General features: G+C 35.2%; 2 protein-coding genes across 3 annotated transcripts; one reads left to right on the plus strand and one right to left on the minus strand.

The window, feature by feature from the left end:
- The first annotated feature begins 1,626 nt into the window (after positions 1-1,626).
- Positions 1,627-6,030, plus strand: LOC100243988 (F-box/kelch-repeat protein At1g55270). The gene is made up of 2 exons (XM_010658112.3): positions 1,627-2,520; positions 4,459-6,030. Exons 1-2 carry the CDS (start codon positions 2,485-2,487, stop codon positions 5,716-5,718), a joined length of 1,296 nt encoding a protein of 431 aa, XP_010656414.1. The 5' UTR covers positions 1,627-2,484; the 3' UTR covers positions 5,719-6,030.
- Positions 6,031-6,347: 317 nt separating this feature from the next.
- Positions 6,348-16,507, minus strand: LOC100256116 (probable ethanolamine kinase). Of its 2 annotated transcripts, XM_002285063.4 has the most exons (11): positions 16,042-16,507; positions 15,174-15,265; positions 14,851-14,957; positions 13,039-13,144; positions 9,793-9,915; positions 9,568-9,659; positions 8,344-8,428; positions 7,737-7,842; positions 7,571-7,637; positions 6,731-6,823; positions 6,348-6,640 (listed from the first exon to the last, which is right to left on the minus strand). In XM_002285063.4, the coding sequence occupies exons 1-11, from the start codon at positions 16,173-16,175 to the stop codon at positions 6,512-6,514; spliced, it is 1,134 nt and encodes a 377-aa protein (XP_002285099.1). In that variant the 5' UTR covers positions 16,176-16,507; the 3' UTR covers positions 6,348-6,511. The 2 variants fall into 2 exon arrangements, with proteins under 2 accessions (XP_002285099.1, XP_059596743.1); XM_059740760.1 differs by lacking the exons at positions 15,174-15,265; positions 16,042-16,507 and adding an exon at positions 13,734-13,971.
- Positions 16,508-18,289: the final 1,782 nt, after the last annotated feature.

Genomic DNA, 18,289 nt, shown 5'->3' on the forward strand with positions numbered 1-18,289 from the left:
ATTTTATGGAAGGAAAAATGATAAGTTTGTCAATGATTTTTAAGAATTCTAAACTATTATCAAGGGTGAAAATATCTGTAATCGGATATATCAGTACCGAGATGAATTTGGGTGTTGAAAGTCATGCATAGATGCATAGGATCCATTCTTTGTGGAAATTGGAAAGCAAGTTCAAACATCTCCAGCGAGGCATATTGGGTCTTGCATAGATGTGAATATGTGATCATTTGTTGAAATCCCATACATTTTATGGAAGGAAAAATGATAAGTTTGTCAATGATTTTCTAAAATTCTAAACTTCCAGTCTACTACATAACACAACAACATCAATGGTATATTCCAGGTTGTTTTGCTAAATAGAGGTTAAAAAATGATCATTGATTTCTTCAAATTCCCCATCAATTCCTTTGCCCATTGGAAGGAAGGAATAACCCATTTAAGAGGCTAATCTAAAGTTGGATTTCTCATAAGTTTTCCCATCCATTTGAGCCTCACACTCAATTCTTGAGTGCACTCATTACCTAAATCCATTCTTTTGGTTCTTACCCACTAAGTTACTTAACCCACATTCCCTTGCCATAGGTAGAGAAAATTCTCTCATTAGGCATAACCTCCCCCAGAGGTTATAGCTAGTAGGAAGATACTTGTTTTTATTTTTTATTTTTTATTTTTATTTTTTGGGGAAAAAACTCATGAGTAAAAATGGTCACCCAAAAGCTCTTCTTAATTAAGTTCTCTAAGACTTTTATACTTATTTGATCAATTTTCTTAAAAGAACATTTTGCATTAAACACCTTAAAAAAAAATTTAGGTTAAGTTTTCTCTTTGGCTTTAATAAGAAGTTGGGCTAAAGTCAAAACCATCTTTTCAAAATATAATATTAATATAATAAAAATAATCAATAAACATGAAATAACTTCTTGGGTAAGCCCAAAATCCAAAAAAAAAATGATATTTTTTACTTCTCCAAATTAAACTCTTTTTAAAATTATAAATCTTTTGAAAAAATTACATAAAAATAACTAAAATGCTTGGCATAATTTTACTATTCTTAACAAAAATATTTTAAAAATAAGTATTTCTTAGACCTCACTTAGCTCTTGTTTGTAATCGATGTAGTGAAGAAGGAAAAAAAATACAAATATTTTAAAAATAAACTATTTATTGTAAAATCTCTTTGTACATTCTCAGAGAAAAGGAGAGAGGGTAGAGACGGCACATATGAAGTCAAAAGCAGAAATCTGAGGAAAGTCAACCAGATCAACAGAGGGTGGCAATCCAGAGACATGGGTGAAGGCCTGAAACCAAATTCGATGAATGAGGCCCCAACCCACAACAAAAAAGGAAAGAAGCATGGATGTGATGGGTGCGGATATCAACAACTTATCATAATTCAATCAAATTCATCCATCTTTATTATTATCATTATTTATTTCACTAATAAGTAAGAAGATCCATTGGGCATCCACCCATGCCCCATGTCCCATTTCTGATCATCATCATCATCATCATCATCATCATCATCATCATCACGAATACAAAATGGTGGGTCCAAATTTCATAATCACCAAAATACCCTTTGTGGAGTGGGCAAGTCTGATGTGGTGGGTCAACTCTTCTTATAAAATCTTTGTTATTAAGAGCATTCGGTGTGGTTGAGGTGGTGGGGACCGTTTCATCTGTTTTTTTCTTTTTCTTTTATGTAATTTTTTTCTTTTTTTATGGTTTTCCTTTTTATTTTGATTCTTGACTCCATTGTTCCGCCTTCCATTTTTCTTCCCTCTCACACAGTCTTCCTTTAGAAAGCTTTATTTATTTGTTTCTCTCTATCTAAAACCAAGTACCCAACAAGAGCTATCTTCCAATCTGAGTGTGATTTGGTGTTCAATTTATTCCAACAAACAACCACCATAATGTCATCATGCAAAAACCCATCTTTCTCTCCTCCTTTAATGGTTTAGGTTTGCTTTTGCCTCTCTCTCTCTCTCTTCTTCAACACACTCTTGTGCTTGGTAGGTTGTGCCGTTGAGGTGATGGGCCCTATACTCCACTGAAGATCAATGGTGAGAGGGGTCTCTATCTCCTTCTTCAGTGCTTTCTTTCCCCCATTTCTTCACTGTCTAGCATTTGGGTCTTAGGTTTAATCCGAAGATAGGATTTCCCTTTTTTTATCTTCTGATTTCTCTCTTTTGAAACCATGGCCGGTGATTCTCTGAGGTTTTTGCATATGGGCTGTTTGTTTCGGATATGGGTTTCAGAGACAAAGTTATGGTAATGTTGGGTTTCTGTCGTAATCGCTCTTTGTATTCGGCGTATGGTTCCTTTGCCTCTGGAGTAGACTCTGGTTTTTAGGTTGGTTTTGAGTTTATTCCGGAGTTGTTTGAGGTGGGTTTTGGAAGATGGTGAGATTGTGAGCGAAGATTGAGAGAGGGTCGTGATTGTGGAGGCAGGCTGGTGATGAATTTGGCACTGGACACTCCTTGAATGAAGAAAATGGACAGAGTCATTCAACCTCCTCTGGTAAATTGTTGTTCTGTCTTTAGTCTTTATACAATCTCTTCTGCCTTGGTTTATACCATCTTTTCCTTTTTCAATGATGGAATGTATTTGCTAGGAATGGTAGTGTTTTCTAGGTCAGAAAATGTTCATTTATTTTTTAATTGTTGAATTATTTGCAAAATTGTGATTTTTTTTCTTCTCAATTTTATCTTACTCAAGTTGCTCTAGGAATCACTGGTTGCAGCTATACTTTCCCCTCAAATGTCTTCAGAAGTGAGATTATAATGATTTATTAGACAACACTTCCGATGCTGTAAAGCCCCTCGACTCAGGATTATTTATTGTGATCTCCTTTTGAGGAAAAGAAAAAGGAGATGATCAGCTTTGAGATTATCCTGCTTGAACCTGGAGAACCATGCTGCATCTCTTTTTGGGTTCTGTGGCAAATCTTTTAAAATGAACAAAAATGACATTGTTGTGGGTTTTCTTTTGTTTTTGTTGTTTGCCTCACAATTTCGCCCTGCAACTCTTTTTTGAGTCTATTTTCTCCTTTCCTAAGACTTCAATAGCAGATTGTGATAGATGAGTTCTATGTATTTAGAAATTATCACAACTACAATGCTTGAACCCTTCTGGGAATCTAGAGACCCAGTGAACAAATTTATTCTTTTGTTTTTACTTTCTTCTTTCCTTCCCTCTTTCCCTTTTTCTCTGAAGGCTCAGTGTCATACTTTACAATGGAGTAATGCAAAAACCAAAATGAAGTTTTTAAAAGGATGGAGTTGGATGGGGGGCATTTTCTATGGAATCTGGACATCCCATTGGAAACGAAACTGTCCTTCTGTTCTCAATATCTTTTGAAGCCATCCCTTAAAATTGTGTTCAAAAACACTAAATGAATTTTTACAAGGAAAAGTGAAATCTGTGATCATTGAAAATTGTATTTAGGGATGTAAAATGATGTTATTTTGAAATCCGAAAAGGGATCTCATAAATATTAAAGAATAACATAATTGACTAGTTCCAAATATTATGTTAAACACAGAAATAATTTCATTTTCTTCTCTTTTCTGCATGTCCCTTGTGAAATGCTAATTTTAATAGAGAACAGCGTGTGGGAAATGGCATCTAGAACATTAGTCACAGAGACCTGTATGACTATTGGGCCATGACAACTGGAGACAAGGATCCTACTTGAAGAAGTCAATGCAATTATTGTGGGAATATGATATTTCTCATAAATTCATCTCCCTTCTTTTTCCTGGTCTTCTGGCTTTCATGGTTGGGAAGATGGTTCAAGGTTGATAGGCCAGTTGTTATCTTAAAAATGGGAAATAAATTTCTCTGAGTCTCAGCTCTATAGTTGATGATATTTGGGTTGGCATGAAATAAGTGGAGGCCTTGATGGAAGAAGATATGCATATTATGTGTTCCTCTTACTTTCAGGTTGTTGTTAAGCTTGTAGGCATATATCTTTTAAGCATTGCCTAGAAAAAGGCCCAATGGCCTAAGAATCTGATTCCCCATAAGTTACTGGTTTAAACAAATTACCATACTGCCATGTGATCAACCCACAATTTCCCATTCAGCCTTTTGATCTATTAAATAAATTAATTAGTCACATAAGAAAGAACATCTGTGCCAGGAGGGCAAGGTGAATATAGAGCCTGCTTTCTTAAGATCATCTACTAGTTGTTTGGAAATTAAAAAAATAAAATAAATGAAGATATCACCTGGAAAACTTGCTTAGAAGACCAGATCAACTAGAAGATTACTTGCATGGTAGGGTTGTGTCTTGTTATCAGAAGACAGAAAGTTGTAATTGGTGTGTCTACATCTAATATATAGAGCGCTATCTTTACTGTTGAAACTCACAAAACATATCATCTCGAGTTACTATTATTACAGAGAAAAAGTGACTTGAAATGTCAATATTAATCAGTATCACTGGTTTTGTAGGTTGATACAACAGCTTGTTTGTGTAGAGTTGATGCTGGCCTTAAAACTGTTGCTGGAGCAAAAAAATTTGTCCCTGGGACAAAGCTATGTCTTCAGCCAGACATCAAACCTTCCATTCATCCAACCAGGCACAAGCCATCACGTGGTGACCGGAGCCGGAGCCAATCCCCTCTACTTCCAGGGCTACCTGATGATCTTGCTATTGCTTGCTTAATCCGTGTCCCAAGAATTGAGCACCGTAAGCTCCGCCTAGTATGCAAAAGATGGTACCGCCTTTTGGTTGGTAACTTCTATTACTCACTCCGAAAGAACCTTGGAATTGCTGAAGAATGGATATATGTCATAAAGAGAGACAGAGAAGGGAAAATCTCATGGCATGCCTTTGACCCCATATACCAGCTTTGGCAGCCCCTCCCTCCTGTCCCTAAAGAATATTCGGAGGCCCTAGGGTTTGGTTGTGCTGTTCTCAGTGGCTGTCACCTCTACTTGTTTGGTGGCAAAGATCCCCTTAAGGGATCAATGAGACGAGTCATTTTTTATAGTGCTCGGACTAACAAATGGCACCGAGCCCCAGACATGCTTAGGCGACGACATTTCTTTGGTTCGTGTGTCATAAACAATTGCTTGTATGTAGCAGGTGGCGAGAATGAGGGGATGCACCGATCCTTGAGATCAGCTGAAGTTTATGATCCCAACAGGAACAGGTGGTCCTTTATTTCAGATATGAGCACAGCAATGGTGCCGTTCATTGGGGTCGTTTATGAGGGCAAGTGGTTCTTGAAGGGGCTTGGGTCTCACCGGCAGGTTTTAAGTGAGGTTTATCAACCAGAAACTGACAGCTGGTACCCGGTTTATGATGGAATGGTTGCAGGGTGGAGAAATCCGAGTGCTTCCTTAAATGGGCAGCTTTATGCCTTGGATTGCAAGGATGGCTGCAAACTTAGGGTTTATGATGAAGTGAGTGATTCCTGGAGCAAACATATTGACAGTAAGATGCACTTGGGGAATTCCCAGGCTCTGGAGGCAGCTGCGCTGGTGCCGCTTCACGGAAAATTGTGCATCATCAGGAACAATATGAGTATTTCCTTGGTTAATGTCTCTAAATCTGAAGATATGACGGGGCCAACCGCTGAACATTTATGGGAAACCATTGCAGGAAGAGGGCAATTCAAGACACTGGTCACAAATCTTTGGTCCAGCCTTGCTGGCAGGAACCGCCTTAAAAGTCACATCGTTCACTGCCAGGTTCTTCAAGCCTAAACACTGTAAAACTATATTTGTAGCGGAAAGGAAAGGAAAGGAAAGGAAGAATGGCTCTGAGGTTTCTCACTCCTCTCTCTTGAACTTTTGATCTGATTGACAGTGGCGTGCATGTAAAGGCCAGAAAATTCCCAGTTTGACAGCTGCAATTGATGCACATGAGTCCATTGTTGTAGGGTGTATAAGTTGAAGTTAAACAATCATTATATCATGTGCCACAGCAGGTGCTGGGTCAGTGAGAATATTTATTTTGCTTGGGTGGTGTAGACGTTAGTGTTACAAATATTTATATGATACACAGTCGTTACATTACATGTTCTGAAAATGGAAGATCATGTCATCCAATTTTTCAGGTTTTGTGCACTCATATATTTGCTGTCATTTTCATCAATCAAGTTCCCCGAGGATGTGACTGCTTTTCCTTCTATATATATTTCACCATCCAATCGGTGTCAATTGAAATTGAGTCTCATTCTTCTTTACATGATATATGCGTTGGAATTCCGCACAGTCCATCTATTTACTTCATGTTTTCTTGCTTCAGCTCTGTGTTTTTGCCCAGTATCAAAGTTTATATCACATTAATAATCAATCAATCAATCCATGCACCAAGTACACAACAGCAGGCATGAAACTGAAATAAATGATATTTTTTAATAATTCAATTTCAAGTTTCTTTGTTCGGGAAGTTGCTACAAAAGAATATTTTTACAAGAATATCAAAGTAGAAGCTCAGAGAGCTTGTGCTACAAATTCATGTCATACAAAGGCCACTTGATAATGTCCTCAACATTTACTCATCCCTGGATGCTGAAAGGTAAGACCGTGCCAATGAGAGGCATTTCTCTTTCTGCTTTGTATACTCTTCATATCTCAGGAAGTAATAACCAAGATAATCAAAATCTATCGGTGACATCTTTGCCTATAAATTGATAGAATCAAGTAAAAAGTTAACAATAGTTGTTAGAATCATCCTTGGGCTTGAACACAAAATCTAGTCGGATAGAGATACCTGGATTAATGCCCACAAAGCCCAATACAAGTGTGAAGCTAACATGAAAGTATTTGCCTCAACATAGAGGGTTTCGAGATCTTTGTCAGATACCTGTTGATAAAAAGAGATGGCTCAGCTCTTGAAATTAAAATATACATATAGCAACATATAAGCTTTCTACAATGGAGGTGTTAAGCATGGTGAGGAAAGAACAAAAATAAAAACTTAAGTGGAAATGTAATACAAGCATTGAAGTTGGTGAGACCCGATAAATGGAATAAATTACTTCCTGATCATCAGTTCAATTCTAATAGTGTGGTTTTCAGTAAGATGCATAAGCCTAAACCATGGAACATAAGGATATAATAGGAAAGTTCCTAAGTTTTACTGCCTTCTTATGACTGAGCAGACAGAGCATGTTGTGGAGGGATTAAAATAAAATTCAAAGTCAAACAACAAAATCCAATTAAATTAACTTTTGAAATTCAAGTTGTGTAGAAAAAATAGAATAGATCTAAAATGTGAAATCAGGCCTTTGTATTTGGTCATTATCACTAATAGAAAATATAGGCAACTTTCAGAACCAGTCATCAGCAACCCTTACAAATGAATAGTTTCAAACTATCCTTAACCTACAAAAACCTCCCAGAAGTAAACCATTTCTTCGTACTCTTAGGAGTTATACACATGCATCACTGTTATCTTTGTAAACAAAGAAATGGCCACTATTTGTCAAGATTATGCACTTATATCTTGTTCATTTCAGGCAAAAGCCATGCATGTGAAGTTTTTATTGACAAATTTAAAATCTCATTACAGAAGGAAGCTGCAACTGAAATGAATGTCATTCTTACATACCTCATTTGGTTTGTCAGGCGCTAGATAATGCCTAAAGAAATGATATTGTTCATTCTTAGTTGGGTATCTGCAAAAGACATGTTCAACAACAAATAACTCATTCCATTTGAGTCGTTGCCGTGACAGAAAAGAAGGAAAGAGCATGTAGAAAAGGAAGATAACATACAAGCTGTAGTCACAGTCATAGCCTGCATATTCATTGAAGTGATTTCCAATGTCAAAGCCTCTGTAACTGTATGATCCATATTCAAAATCAATAAAATATAGTTTCCCTGAATGTTCCATCAACAGACAATAGGTCAATAAAAGGTTAAAAAACAATATCAACTGACCAAAAGAAATTGATATGGACAACCTATTAAGCATGTGGCGAGGATACTCCTATTTTTTTGTGACATCAAGTGAGCAGATTGTGACATCATTTGAATAGGTTGTGACAATTATCACAAATGTAATGTTCGTTTTGGAGTACATGTTGTATGATAGGGTGCAGTAACAAGTGAGCTATCCATATCTCAGTTGCCAAAATCCATCATCCTTTTGTGATGCCTAGTCAAATCCATCCTCAAAACATGCTCTACCATGTAGGGATCTATCAAGCAGGCAATAGCAACCCACTTGGATTTCCTTGGTAAACAGGTTTGCTCATAACAAATATGTAAATGGCATAATTATCAAAAGAGAACACTACATATATTGGAACAGATGCCAGTTCTTCCAAAATAACTAAAAGAAGAAACTATGTTGTATAGGAAATCAGTGGCCATGTGTACCTTCATCATCATTGAGCATTAAGTTCCCAGAAAGTAAGTCATTGTGAGCAAACACCACAGGGGAATTAAGGCAGTCTGTTAACTCCTGTTACATATTCACAAAATTTTTCTCCATAAATAAGATTAGTTTTCAACATAAAGCAGCATATGATTAATTTCACAACATAAAATTTCCAGGCCAACAGAAGTATAGTTCTTTTTATCACCACCACAAAATTAATTTTCTGAGCCTTTCTGTGTTGCTTCTAAGTAAATAAGTTGACGAAACTTTAAATTTGCCCCCAAATGACACCTCACAAGAAAATATTCTATGGTGAAACTATTCAACAATGCCAGAAAAGCAACAAAGACAAAAATAGGATATGGGATCTGAAGTCTGAGTTTGGACACGCATTGTATTTTTGTCCTAGCACATCTGAATAGCACAGGCAATTTGTCTAGTTTGATCCCTATTTGATACAATTCAGTGTAATTCTTAAGGTGAGCCATCCAGATCAGTAGAATCTCAAAGACAGCACATGATATAACAATCTCACATCTGCATGTTTCTAGCGCACATTCTACCATAAGATCATTAATTGTTCAGATTTACAAATTGGCAGTGACATCAACATGGGAAATTGGAAGATGTCTGAATCAAGGCCATTCAGCTAGTTAAAGTGGAGTTTTGAACTTTTGCATATTTGTAGGATTTGTTTCCTCCACCTATAAACCTTCCAATCACTGAAATAGACATACCTAACATCTAAGAGAAGAAACAAAATCCTTTCATAACAGGCGATAGATTGTGTTCAGACCTTCAGTAAATGAATATAACATAAAACCCAATAGTACCATAAAAATATTCATAGGAAGATACTTGGGCAAAATACGTAGTAGCTCCAAATAATTAACAAATATTATTTTGAGTATAACTGAAGACACCTAGGACAAATCATTTTCTCATTAATTGAGCAAAGTTTGTCCCAAGATGTGACAGAGACCAAATTGATACAAGTCCACAAAAGAGATAATCCAGGCAAAAGCTGAACTTCTGAAAAGAATAGCATTTTATGAATGAATCAATATATAACCAAATCAAACCTTATCCCCCAGCCTGAACCCAACAAGAAAAGTAAACACATGCACACATATACAGGCTCTGCAGCATATGATAGGTCACAGATGAAATGTAGCAACAGAATGCAAATTACAAGCAAATACATATTTGGAAAGAGAGAAAACCTTGAGTTCAACAACTTCATTATGAACCTCTTCAAATGAAATTTCCTTATACTTCTTCTGCTTCTCAATATCATCAAATTTAAGGGTGGATGCTGCAACATAACATGGAAGCTCAGATGTGAGAAAAGTTACACACACACACACACACATATATATCTTATTAAATAGAAAATAAAAAACATGAGCAACAACTAGGTGAAGCTAGTCAATTAATCAGGAAAGAACCTTTCTCAAAGAACTTGAAGATGTCAATCCATAGTTGTGGTTCTTTAGAACCTGGAATTTCCACTTGATGGAATTTACGAAGTTGCTTGGCAATTTCAGCAGCCAGCTTTGGCATTTTCATGTCTGTCAGGAACATAAAAAGAATATAATCAAGCCAATAGACAGGTTGCAGTTCATCAAGAGCGTTGACAATGCATATGCTTGTTTGAAATGAGAATGGTCTTTGGTTTCTATCTAAGCAATACTTCAGTAGCCATGAGAGGTACCAGAGAACAAAAAAATACAATGAAATACAAATGAAAAAAAACATACGATAATCAAAATGGAAACAGGACATAAAGGGAGCTTCTTAGGATCAAACATCTGGGATAGACTCCAACCACTGCAGAGATAAGAAATCAAATTCTTTGTGGACTTAAGGTAAAACCTTCCTGTACCCTAGGAAAGGCAACAGCAAGAAATTTCTACAGGGGCAACCTAAAAGATGTTCACACCTTAGATTTCAAGTAGAATGCTTAAGAAAGGATTCATTACCCTCTTTTTAGTCTCCAACAAATATTCTTGAATTCAATAATGAGAAAGCTTAAATTCCATTAGTCAAAAAAAGTTTCTTATGTTTAAGTTCATAGTTTAGTTTAGATCCCTTTTCATAAACAAACTCATCTTTAATTGTGACTGAAATTGGCTCAGAAAAAAGACTATATCACATAATACTTACTATTAGAACTATATCTCTACTGTAAAAAAGTGTATCCCAAGTATTAAATAAAACTCACACCAATGACTATGACCTAAGAACATTTATCCTGGACCTATTAGGTACACTGACTAGGCACATAATATAACTTAAATGCATAATTTGCAGTAAAGAATATATCATATAATACTTACTAAAATCGACTGAACCTGAGGTCTATTTATATCTGTGAACATTCTTTCAAAAATACATTTTCATTTCTGCTACAAAAAGGACCAATAGTTTCTCTTAAACACAATCTAATCCTTACCTAAAACATGCATTGTCAAAGTCCCTCACTGGTATGGATTCAGGCAGAATCAAATTTTTCTAACGATAGAGGCCACTTGTGAATATCTTCCTCATGCTTGAGTTTATGTTTTCAAATAGATATCTTTCATACACAAGAAGTGCCATCAAAAGGAAACATAAAACTGTATATCAGTTAGCCACCAAAACCTTTACAAGTATGACTTTGTGATGGGATTGTTTGGTAGTGGCAATGACTAGTTTTCTGAAAATTAATTTTCATAATGAAAACATTAACATGTTCAGAAATTTGTCATGCTTGGATCATTTTAATTATTAATGATAGGTTTTGTTAATAAAAAATTTTGTATGTCACCATTGTCATGAAAATCAAATTGTAACATAGTCTAAGGCATTGCTGTCTCTGAACCAATCCATAAAAACTGAAGATGTTCAAAGAGAGCACATCGGCTGCATTGGACAAGGAGAAGGAACTGAACTTCTCATGAGCATGCATTTGAGGGAAACTTTCCTTGCTTTTTTGGAAAATGATTTTGAGAAATTCCAAGTTTTTAAATTGAATCAATTAAATGTTTCTACAGCTCATAATAAGTCGACCGGGCTCCGGACTTTTTGTAGCAGGCTATACTAAGTGGCCCAATCCATCCTGCTGTATTATCCAATCTCAATTGATTGAACTCCACTTCAAATGGTCAATGCTGGTTCCTACTGATCAATCAAAGTCCCTCCTCCACCAATCAAGAGGTGCAGGCAGCAGTTCCTTGTTTTGATATTTTCCTACTTTTCAAGTTTCTTACAGGTTCTAACCATCTATTTTGCAACCTCAATTCAAACTGAAACTTTCCAAGTTTTCTTAACAAACTTATCTAGGTTTTCAGTGTACATTTTTCTCATGATGCCTACATAGGAAAAATCTTTTTCAGACAGAGAAGAACCTATTAAAAATCTTCATTACTTTTTTGAGCTCCACTGAGAAAAAAAAAATTGAAAGGCAAATATCAACCATCAGAAAAGCTTTCTAAATACAATCTGCAACAGAAAAGGTGTGGGAAGTGTGCCTTGTGAGGAGATGAAAGTCAGGGGGAGCACAAAAGGCATGTGAGAGGCAAAGAGCAAAAGGAGCATAAAAGCATGGGAAGCACTGGACAAGAGATATGTGGCTTTTTCATTTTTATTTTTATTTTTATTTTTTTTTTGAAAATTTCATATATAAAAAGAGATGCCAAAAAGGCGACTCAAGGTTACAATACCTATACACTCACCTCCAATAAGGCCAAAAAGAACCTAGATGGCCCAAAAAACAACCTTAATTAGAGCCCAACCAATTAATAAAATTAACTATAGTTAGAGGGCAGTCAACTATAAACAGCTTAGCCTCAAACCAAAAAGAAAGAACAAAAGAGTATTTCAGTCTCTGGATTGACAACACATCATTCTTGAATGTCAATCTATTTCTCGTCTTTCAAACCGTCCAAAAAATGTGAAGAGGAGCAATTCTCCACACCTTCTTGTGTTTTTGCCCACAAAAGAACCATGTCAGCTTAGGAGAATCTCTCTAACTGAAGAAGGCAACACCCAAGACACCCCAAATAAAACCCTTGTTTTTGAACAATGAAGGAGAAGATGGCCTATGGTCTCCTCTTTCTCAAGACACATGAAGCATCTATTTGCCAATGCCCGTCCTCTTTTCTGGACCATATCCAAGGTTAAGCCTTTGCCCCACGTAGCCTCCCACGCAAAGAAACTAATCTTGGACTGCACACTCACAAGGGGGTGATATAACTTTTTTTTTTTGGATAGGCGAAAAAGAAAATATATTAAAAGCGCCTAAAAGGGGGTGATTTACTATTATGGCAGTCCAGAGAGGTCATGTGCTTTCAGATTCACATTAGATCAAAGGTTAGGCCAAAGCTGGTTCGGAGAGATGGTCTACAATCACTAGCACACTAAATAAACCCAAAAAAAGATGCCAGCAACAGAAAATGGTTGTCAATCTCACAATGGACCAACTACCACTATGGTAGACCATTAACTATTCCAGCAATCAATAAGTGATTCTAGAATGATTCATTGAATTACTTAATAGAAAATCATTAAAAAATCAAATTGAGCAAGCCAAAAAAAATCATCACAGGCACTTAAAGCTGGTTTATGCATCTATAAATATAATATCCAGTAATTCCTTCTCAGAAAAATTCCATCACTACTATAACTCCATTTGTTATGTCAACAATGCTTACCTGATGGAGTTAGTGTCCGTGCATTGATAAAAGATTGAACCATGCCATTTCCAAAAACTCCAAGCAGCTTCGCACCAAAACCAGCAGCTGAGAGGTACCCAATGGCCTAAACACAATGCATGGCAAGAAATTACAAAGTGGAGCATATGACCAAAAGGATATCAACTATACACAAAAAAGAACACGAATGGAAATAACCTTAAAACTTTAAGTGGCCAATGCTACTTGAAAGGAACTTCAAATACACATTAAGAGAAAATCACTACATGGTATGTATTGTTTAATTTTCCATGTAACATAAAATATTTTAACCAAAACTGTCTGATTCCCTAGGGCCAAGAGCACATTCATGAAAGTAGAGAAATTATATCCTGGATGGATGCAAGTGGTAACAAAAGTTATCACAATTTTTATAATTTCAAGGACAACAATGGTCATCAAGATATGATCTACATAATGGAAAATATTTTCATATCTGATATAATGCCTAACTTCCAAAACTTTAGCATGAGGGCGTTAACAGTTCAAAACTCCACAAGTTTCTAACTATAGAGTCAAGTTCATACACTTATAAGGGGGCAAATTACTTTATTTTAAAATTATGGAGTTATGAGGCCAAAAATGAAAATTTTAAACTAACAATTATGACTGTAACCTCACAGAATAGCAGAACCTCTTTGTTTAAAAACCCTTACATGGAGTTCAACAAACAGAAGATGGATTATAAGAAATGCTAGGAGTTGTATGAATTGGAAACAAATCAGCTTTCCTTGCCATCCATCAGACCATTCTGTGCCGAAATTCCTCCTCATGAACTCCATCCCATGCAAAGAAGATCACAGTAACAGACGAAATTTTGCATACCCAGGCATCAATAACTATGTATGTTCATAACCAAGTTGAGTTCATTGATTTCTCCAGGAAGATGGTACACTGCATTGAAAGATTTTTGTTTGACAAATCAAAACCTTTTCATGTGGTATACAGTTTTAAGGAAGATTTTAGAATTGGGAAGAACCAAAGTTTAGGGCTTAGATGAATCTCTCTAGGAAATGACAGAGCACTTGGATATCCTTGACCAAGTGAAATTTTGTCTTTATCATTTGCATCTTAGTTAATCAGCTCTACATGAGTGTTCAACAATGACCTCAAACATACTTCATGCACTTACTATACTCAGGCCAATAGTTAAATTTCTTTGCTGTAGCTGATAGTAGTAAACAATTCTTCCTGCTCTGTCTGATTAATCATACAGTTTTATAAAAAAAATAAAAAATTCATAGATATGCTACCACAATAATTGAGTCATACACAGTACAAGTGCATCTAAATTGAACGTAAATTCTCAGGACTAACATGGATTGTCAAGCCCAATAGGAAGCACTTGCAGGGGAGTGGTTTTTTTATCAGTTAAGTTCTAATTATTTCAATTAATACCAGAATAATAGTAATGGCTTTCTTTTTTGTTGTTTGTAGAGCACTCGTCTTTTGCTTGTTTTTCTTTCTTTGTGTGAACACACATACAAACACATCATACATTGCATATAGCAACAACATAAATTGACACCATCATCATATTTTCCTTTCTCTTTTTGGTAGTAGAAACCATTCTATCCAATTTGACACACAAAATGTGTCCCATAATGCAAGAAACCATTACAAAAATGCAAGATTATATCTTTTCAAATAAGAGATAGGAAAAAAACAATAATGTTAAAAAAAATTGTATAACCAAGAAAATCAGTTAGCATGCATACTATGAATGCAGCATTGGCAAACTACATATCAACAACAGAAAACTTAGGGCCTCACCTGCAATTCACGTTCACGATTGATAACATATTCGGTGTTAGGACCATACAGCCTAACTGTCATACATGTACTATTTCCATTTTCCTCCTTAACGGATACCTTCAGCACTGCACATATGCATGGAAAAATTTTGCTTAGACTAAGACTCTAGGACCATAGGTACATTAGAAAAAGGAGAAAGGTAAAAGAAAAACATCCATAGGTAAAAGATCCTAATTTTTTTCATTCCAACGTACAGAAACTTTTGCAGCCATCTTTCAGATTATAGATTCAGGAAGCTGTTAAAGAAAGCCAATCTGGTGTACAAAAAAGCAAATACTCACACAAATTTGTAATGCCACCCGATATGGTCTCAACAGAAAATTGTGAATCGTCCAAATTTGACCATTTCTTGAACAGATCCTTGCACAGCTCTCTGTCAAGATGAATTTAATAATAACTTCAGAAAGAACGGCCATCATAAGAACAAAACAAGAAAGCTATGCTCTGTTTCATTTCGGAGAGAACTATTTGGAAAAAAGAGGAACACAAATTTTAAGCCTCTCATTTTTCTGATTTTTGGTTCTGAGGAAACAAATAATACACCTTATAATTCTACAACTACTTTTTCTTAATTTACATGGAAACCAAAGCAGTAAGAAACAAGAGTTTCAAATTTTCCTCGTCTTTTCTTTTCCTCCCTTCCAACAGCAACAAAACAGAATGCCAACAAAATCAAGAAAAATAGAGCAAATTCAAATTTATCCTTTCCTGCTGTTTTACTTCAAAGACAAACTAGAGAATTTACTTCAATCGAACCAAAAAGTTGTTCTATTACTCTTAATTTACCGGAGATCATAGTTTCATCAGATCCCAAATAATGAAACGTATAAGATTCACAATCTCAATCTCCTTTGGCTTCGTTTCTTCTACATTTTACAACCAACAATAAAAAGAAAAAACTACAGGAAGAAGTAATGAAATGAAAAGAAGACAGAGAGACGAAACGAAGGTGATCAGAAGCTTCGTTTGTAAGAGAAGTCACGACTGAAATTCTCAGCTTGCTCTTCCAGTTATCAACGAAAGATTCAAGATTTAAATTTTCTCAATCCTTCACCCCTCTCTTTTCCATTTCCTACGTTTCTGCACCAATCAAAGGGCAAAAACAAACCAAAAATCACAATTTAAAAGGGAGAAAGAAGAGAAACAAACATGATCTTAGGAGTCATTTGGGGGAAAGAGAGGGAGGTGTCGACGGTCGTATGGGAAGAGTGAATTTCGGAGCAGCAGTTCTCCCGAGCTTCCTCTGCAACTTCCATGGCGTCCCAGATCTTCACGGCTCCCATTCTTCAATCTAAATGGAACTGTGGGCCTTTCTCTCCTCTCCTGCTGTGCCGGGAACAAGATTTTTAGTTTGTATAAATAGAATATATCTATGCTACTGCCTCCTGGTCTTCCCTCTCTCTCTCTCTATTCTTTCAAATCAACATCCATGTCCAATGTTTGTCCTCCACTTTATAAATATTTACCGACAAACCAACATCAAATAGAATTCCACCTGATTCCTCCTCAAACCCAATTTTTAATTAAAATTTATTCATAAAAGGACCAAATTACCCTTTTTTTTTCAATCTCCAGTCTCAAACCCTAATTTCATCAAAATAGTTGTGTTTTTTAAGTGGTGGGTGAGGTGAGGTTGAAGAAAAGTGTAATTAAAGTAATTATTTTTAAAAATAATTTTAAAAAACTGTTTTTTGATAGAGGATATTTTGTAGAATAAAAATTTATTTAAAAATTTAAAATATTTTTACTATTTTAAAAAATATATATATATATATATATATATATATATATTTAAATTTTATTTTTAGTTGTATACTTATTTTTAAAACAATTGAAAATGTTTTATGAAAATATTTTATTTTATATTCTTAAAAATAAAAAACTAAAATTTTTTTATTCCATTTTATGATTTTTTGTTTTATAAAATAAAAAATTATTTTCGAAAACCGTTCTCCAATCTACCGTTAATTATTTTACATGTAAAAATTATTTTTTTTTTAAATGGAAGATATGTAACGAGTGGTGGTGAATGTATTTAAAATTTTTAGACGACAAATTTTCTTTAACGGTAGGAAATATTTCGAGGACAAACCTATACTTAAAAAAATGCCCAATATACCCTCTCTCTTTAGAGTTCAAACGTCAAACTTTTTATCATCTCTTCCAAAGCGTGATTTTTCAAAAGTTATATCCTAAGTTTCGTCACATGTGTGTTAGCTTTTCAAAAGTCATATCCTAACATTCGTCACATGTTTTAGTTTGTTCGGTACGTCATTGCTCCTCTGGTATTTTTCTACCAAAGCTACCAAAAGGGAAATGGATGCTTACAATATTGACGCATCCTATGTTCATATCATCCTATGGAGGACAGATCCACAGTGACCAAACAATCAGCAAAATTAGGTCATGAGTTTGTTGATTAATTAGATCAAATATCAAAATTCCAAACCAACCTAGATGGAAAGGAAATAAATCTTCTATGCGTCAAACCATATTCCCCCACTTGCCGTATTTGACGCCAGCTTCTTTTACCTCGATGATGCTTGGATTGTCTTTTCACTTTCAAAAACTCGGACCCACCCGAGCCTAGTTTGTGGTATTTATTTTTTTGGGTTTTTGCTAAGATCCATTTAGTTTTACAATTTAGGTTGTTTATTTTTTTACTTTTTCATGACTTATTATAAACTTTTTACTAAATAGAAAAAGTCAGAATATGTGATTTTTTCTAAATAGAAAAAATAATACAATGATTTTTTTTACTTTTCAATACTTAATAAAAATAAAATACTACAAAAATAAATAATTTAATATTTAATATTATTAAATATTAAATTTATATTTAAAATTAAGTAAAAAAACAAACAGACTCGTTATTTTAACTTTTTTAAACAGGACACGTGGGCTTGATAGCCTTGATGAATTGTGATTCTCCGGGCCCACCCCACATATCACCCCGTCGCTGTCCGTTGGATTGCGCTTCCACCCGCCAAAACAATGCCTTGACGTGGCACTCGGACCAAGGCGCGTGCTTTGAAGCTGTCAAACGCGGTGGTGAATCGATGATTGAAAGTCAATGATGAGAACGCCAGGTTTGATGGGAAGAAAAACCGGTTCAAAGATTCTAAAAAAGCATAGTTTTTTAGTAGTTTACAGTTAAACTTAATTTAGCAAATTGAAATTTGCATTTCACTGGACGTCATGTGACCAAGATCATGACTTGACGAAATCCCTACCTTAATTTAATTTTTTTTCTCTTTTTTTTATTTGTTGGAAAGTCCACTTTCAACAAATCTTAAGGGGATCCGTGATTAAGATTAATTTTCTAGGTTATTGTTTGACTCTATTTAATGGTACCTAATTTTACTTTTGAAATTGAAATGATTTTATTTGATTTTCT

The sequence above is a fragment of the Vitis vinifera genome, chromosome 11 (assembly GCF_030704535.1).
Source record: "Vitis vinifera cultivar Pinot Noir 40024 chromosome 11, ASM3070453v1".
Lineage (NCBI taxonomy): Eukaryota > Viridiplantae > Streptophyta > Magnoliopsida > Vitales > Vitaceae > Vitis > Vitis vinifera.

Coding starts and splice junctions, on each gene's coding strand:
- LOC100243988 (XM_010658112.3), top strand. CDS start 2,485: ATGAAGAAAATGGACAGAGTCATTCAACCTCCTCTG. Junction 2,521..4,458: donor GAGTCATTCAACCTCCTCTG/GTAAATTGTTGT, acceptor CTGGTTTTGTAG/GTTGATACAACAGCTTGTTT.
- LOC100256116 (XM_002285063.4), bottom strand. CDS start 16,175: ATGGGAGCCGTGAAGATCTGGGACGCCATGGAAGTTGCAGAGGAAGCT. Junction 15,266..16,041: donor CAAATGACTCCTAAGATCAT/GTTTGTTTCTCT, acceptor TCATCTTGACAG/AGAGCTGTGCAAGGATCTGT. Junction 6,824..7,570: donor CGCCTGACAAACCAAATGAG/GTATGTAAGAAT, acceptor TTTTATCAACAG/GTATCTGACAAAGATCTCGA.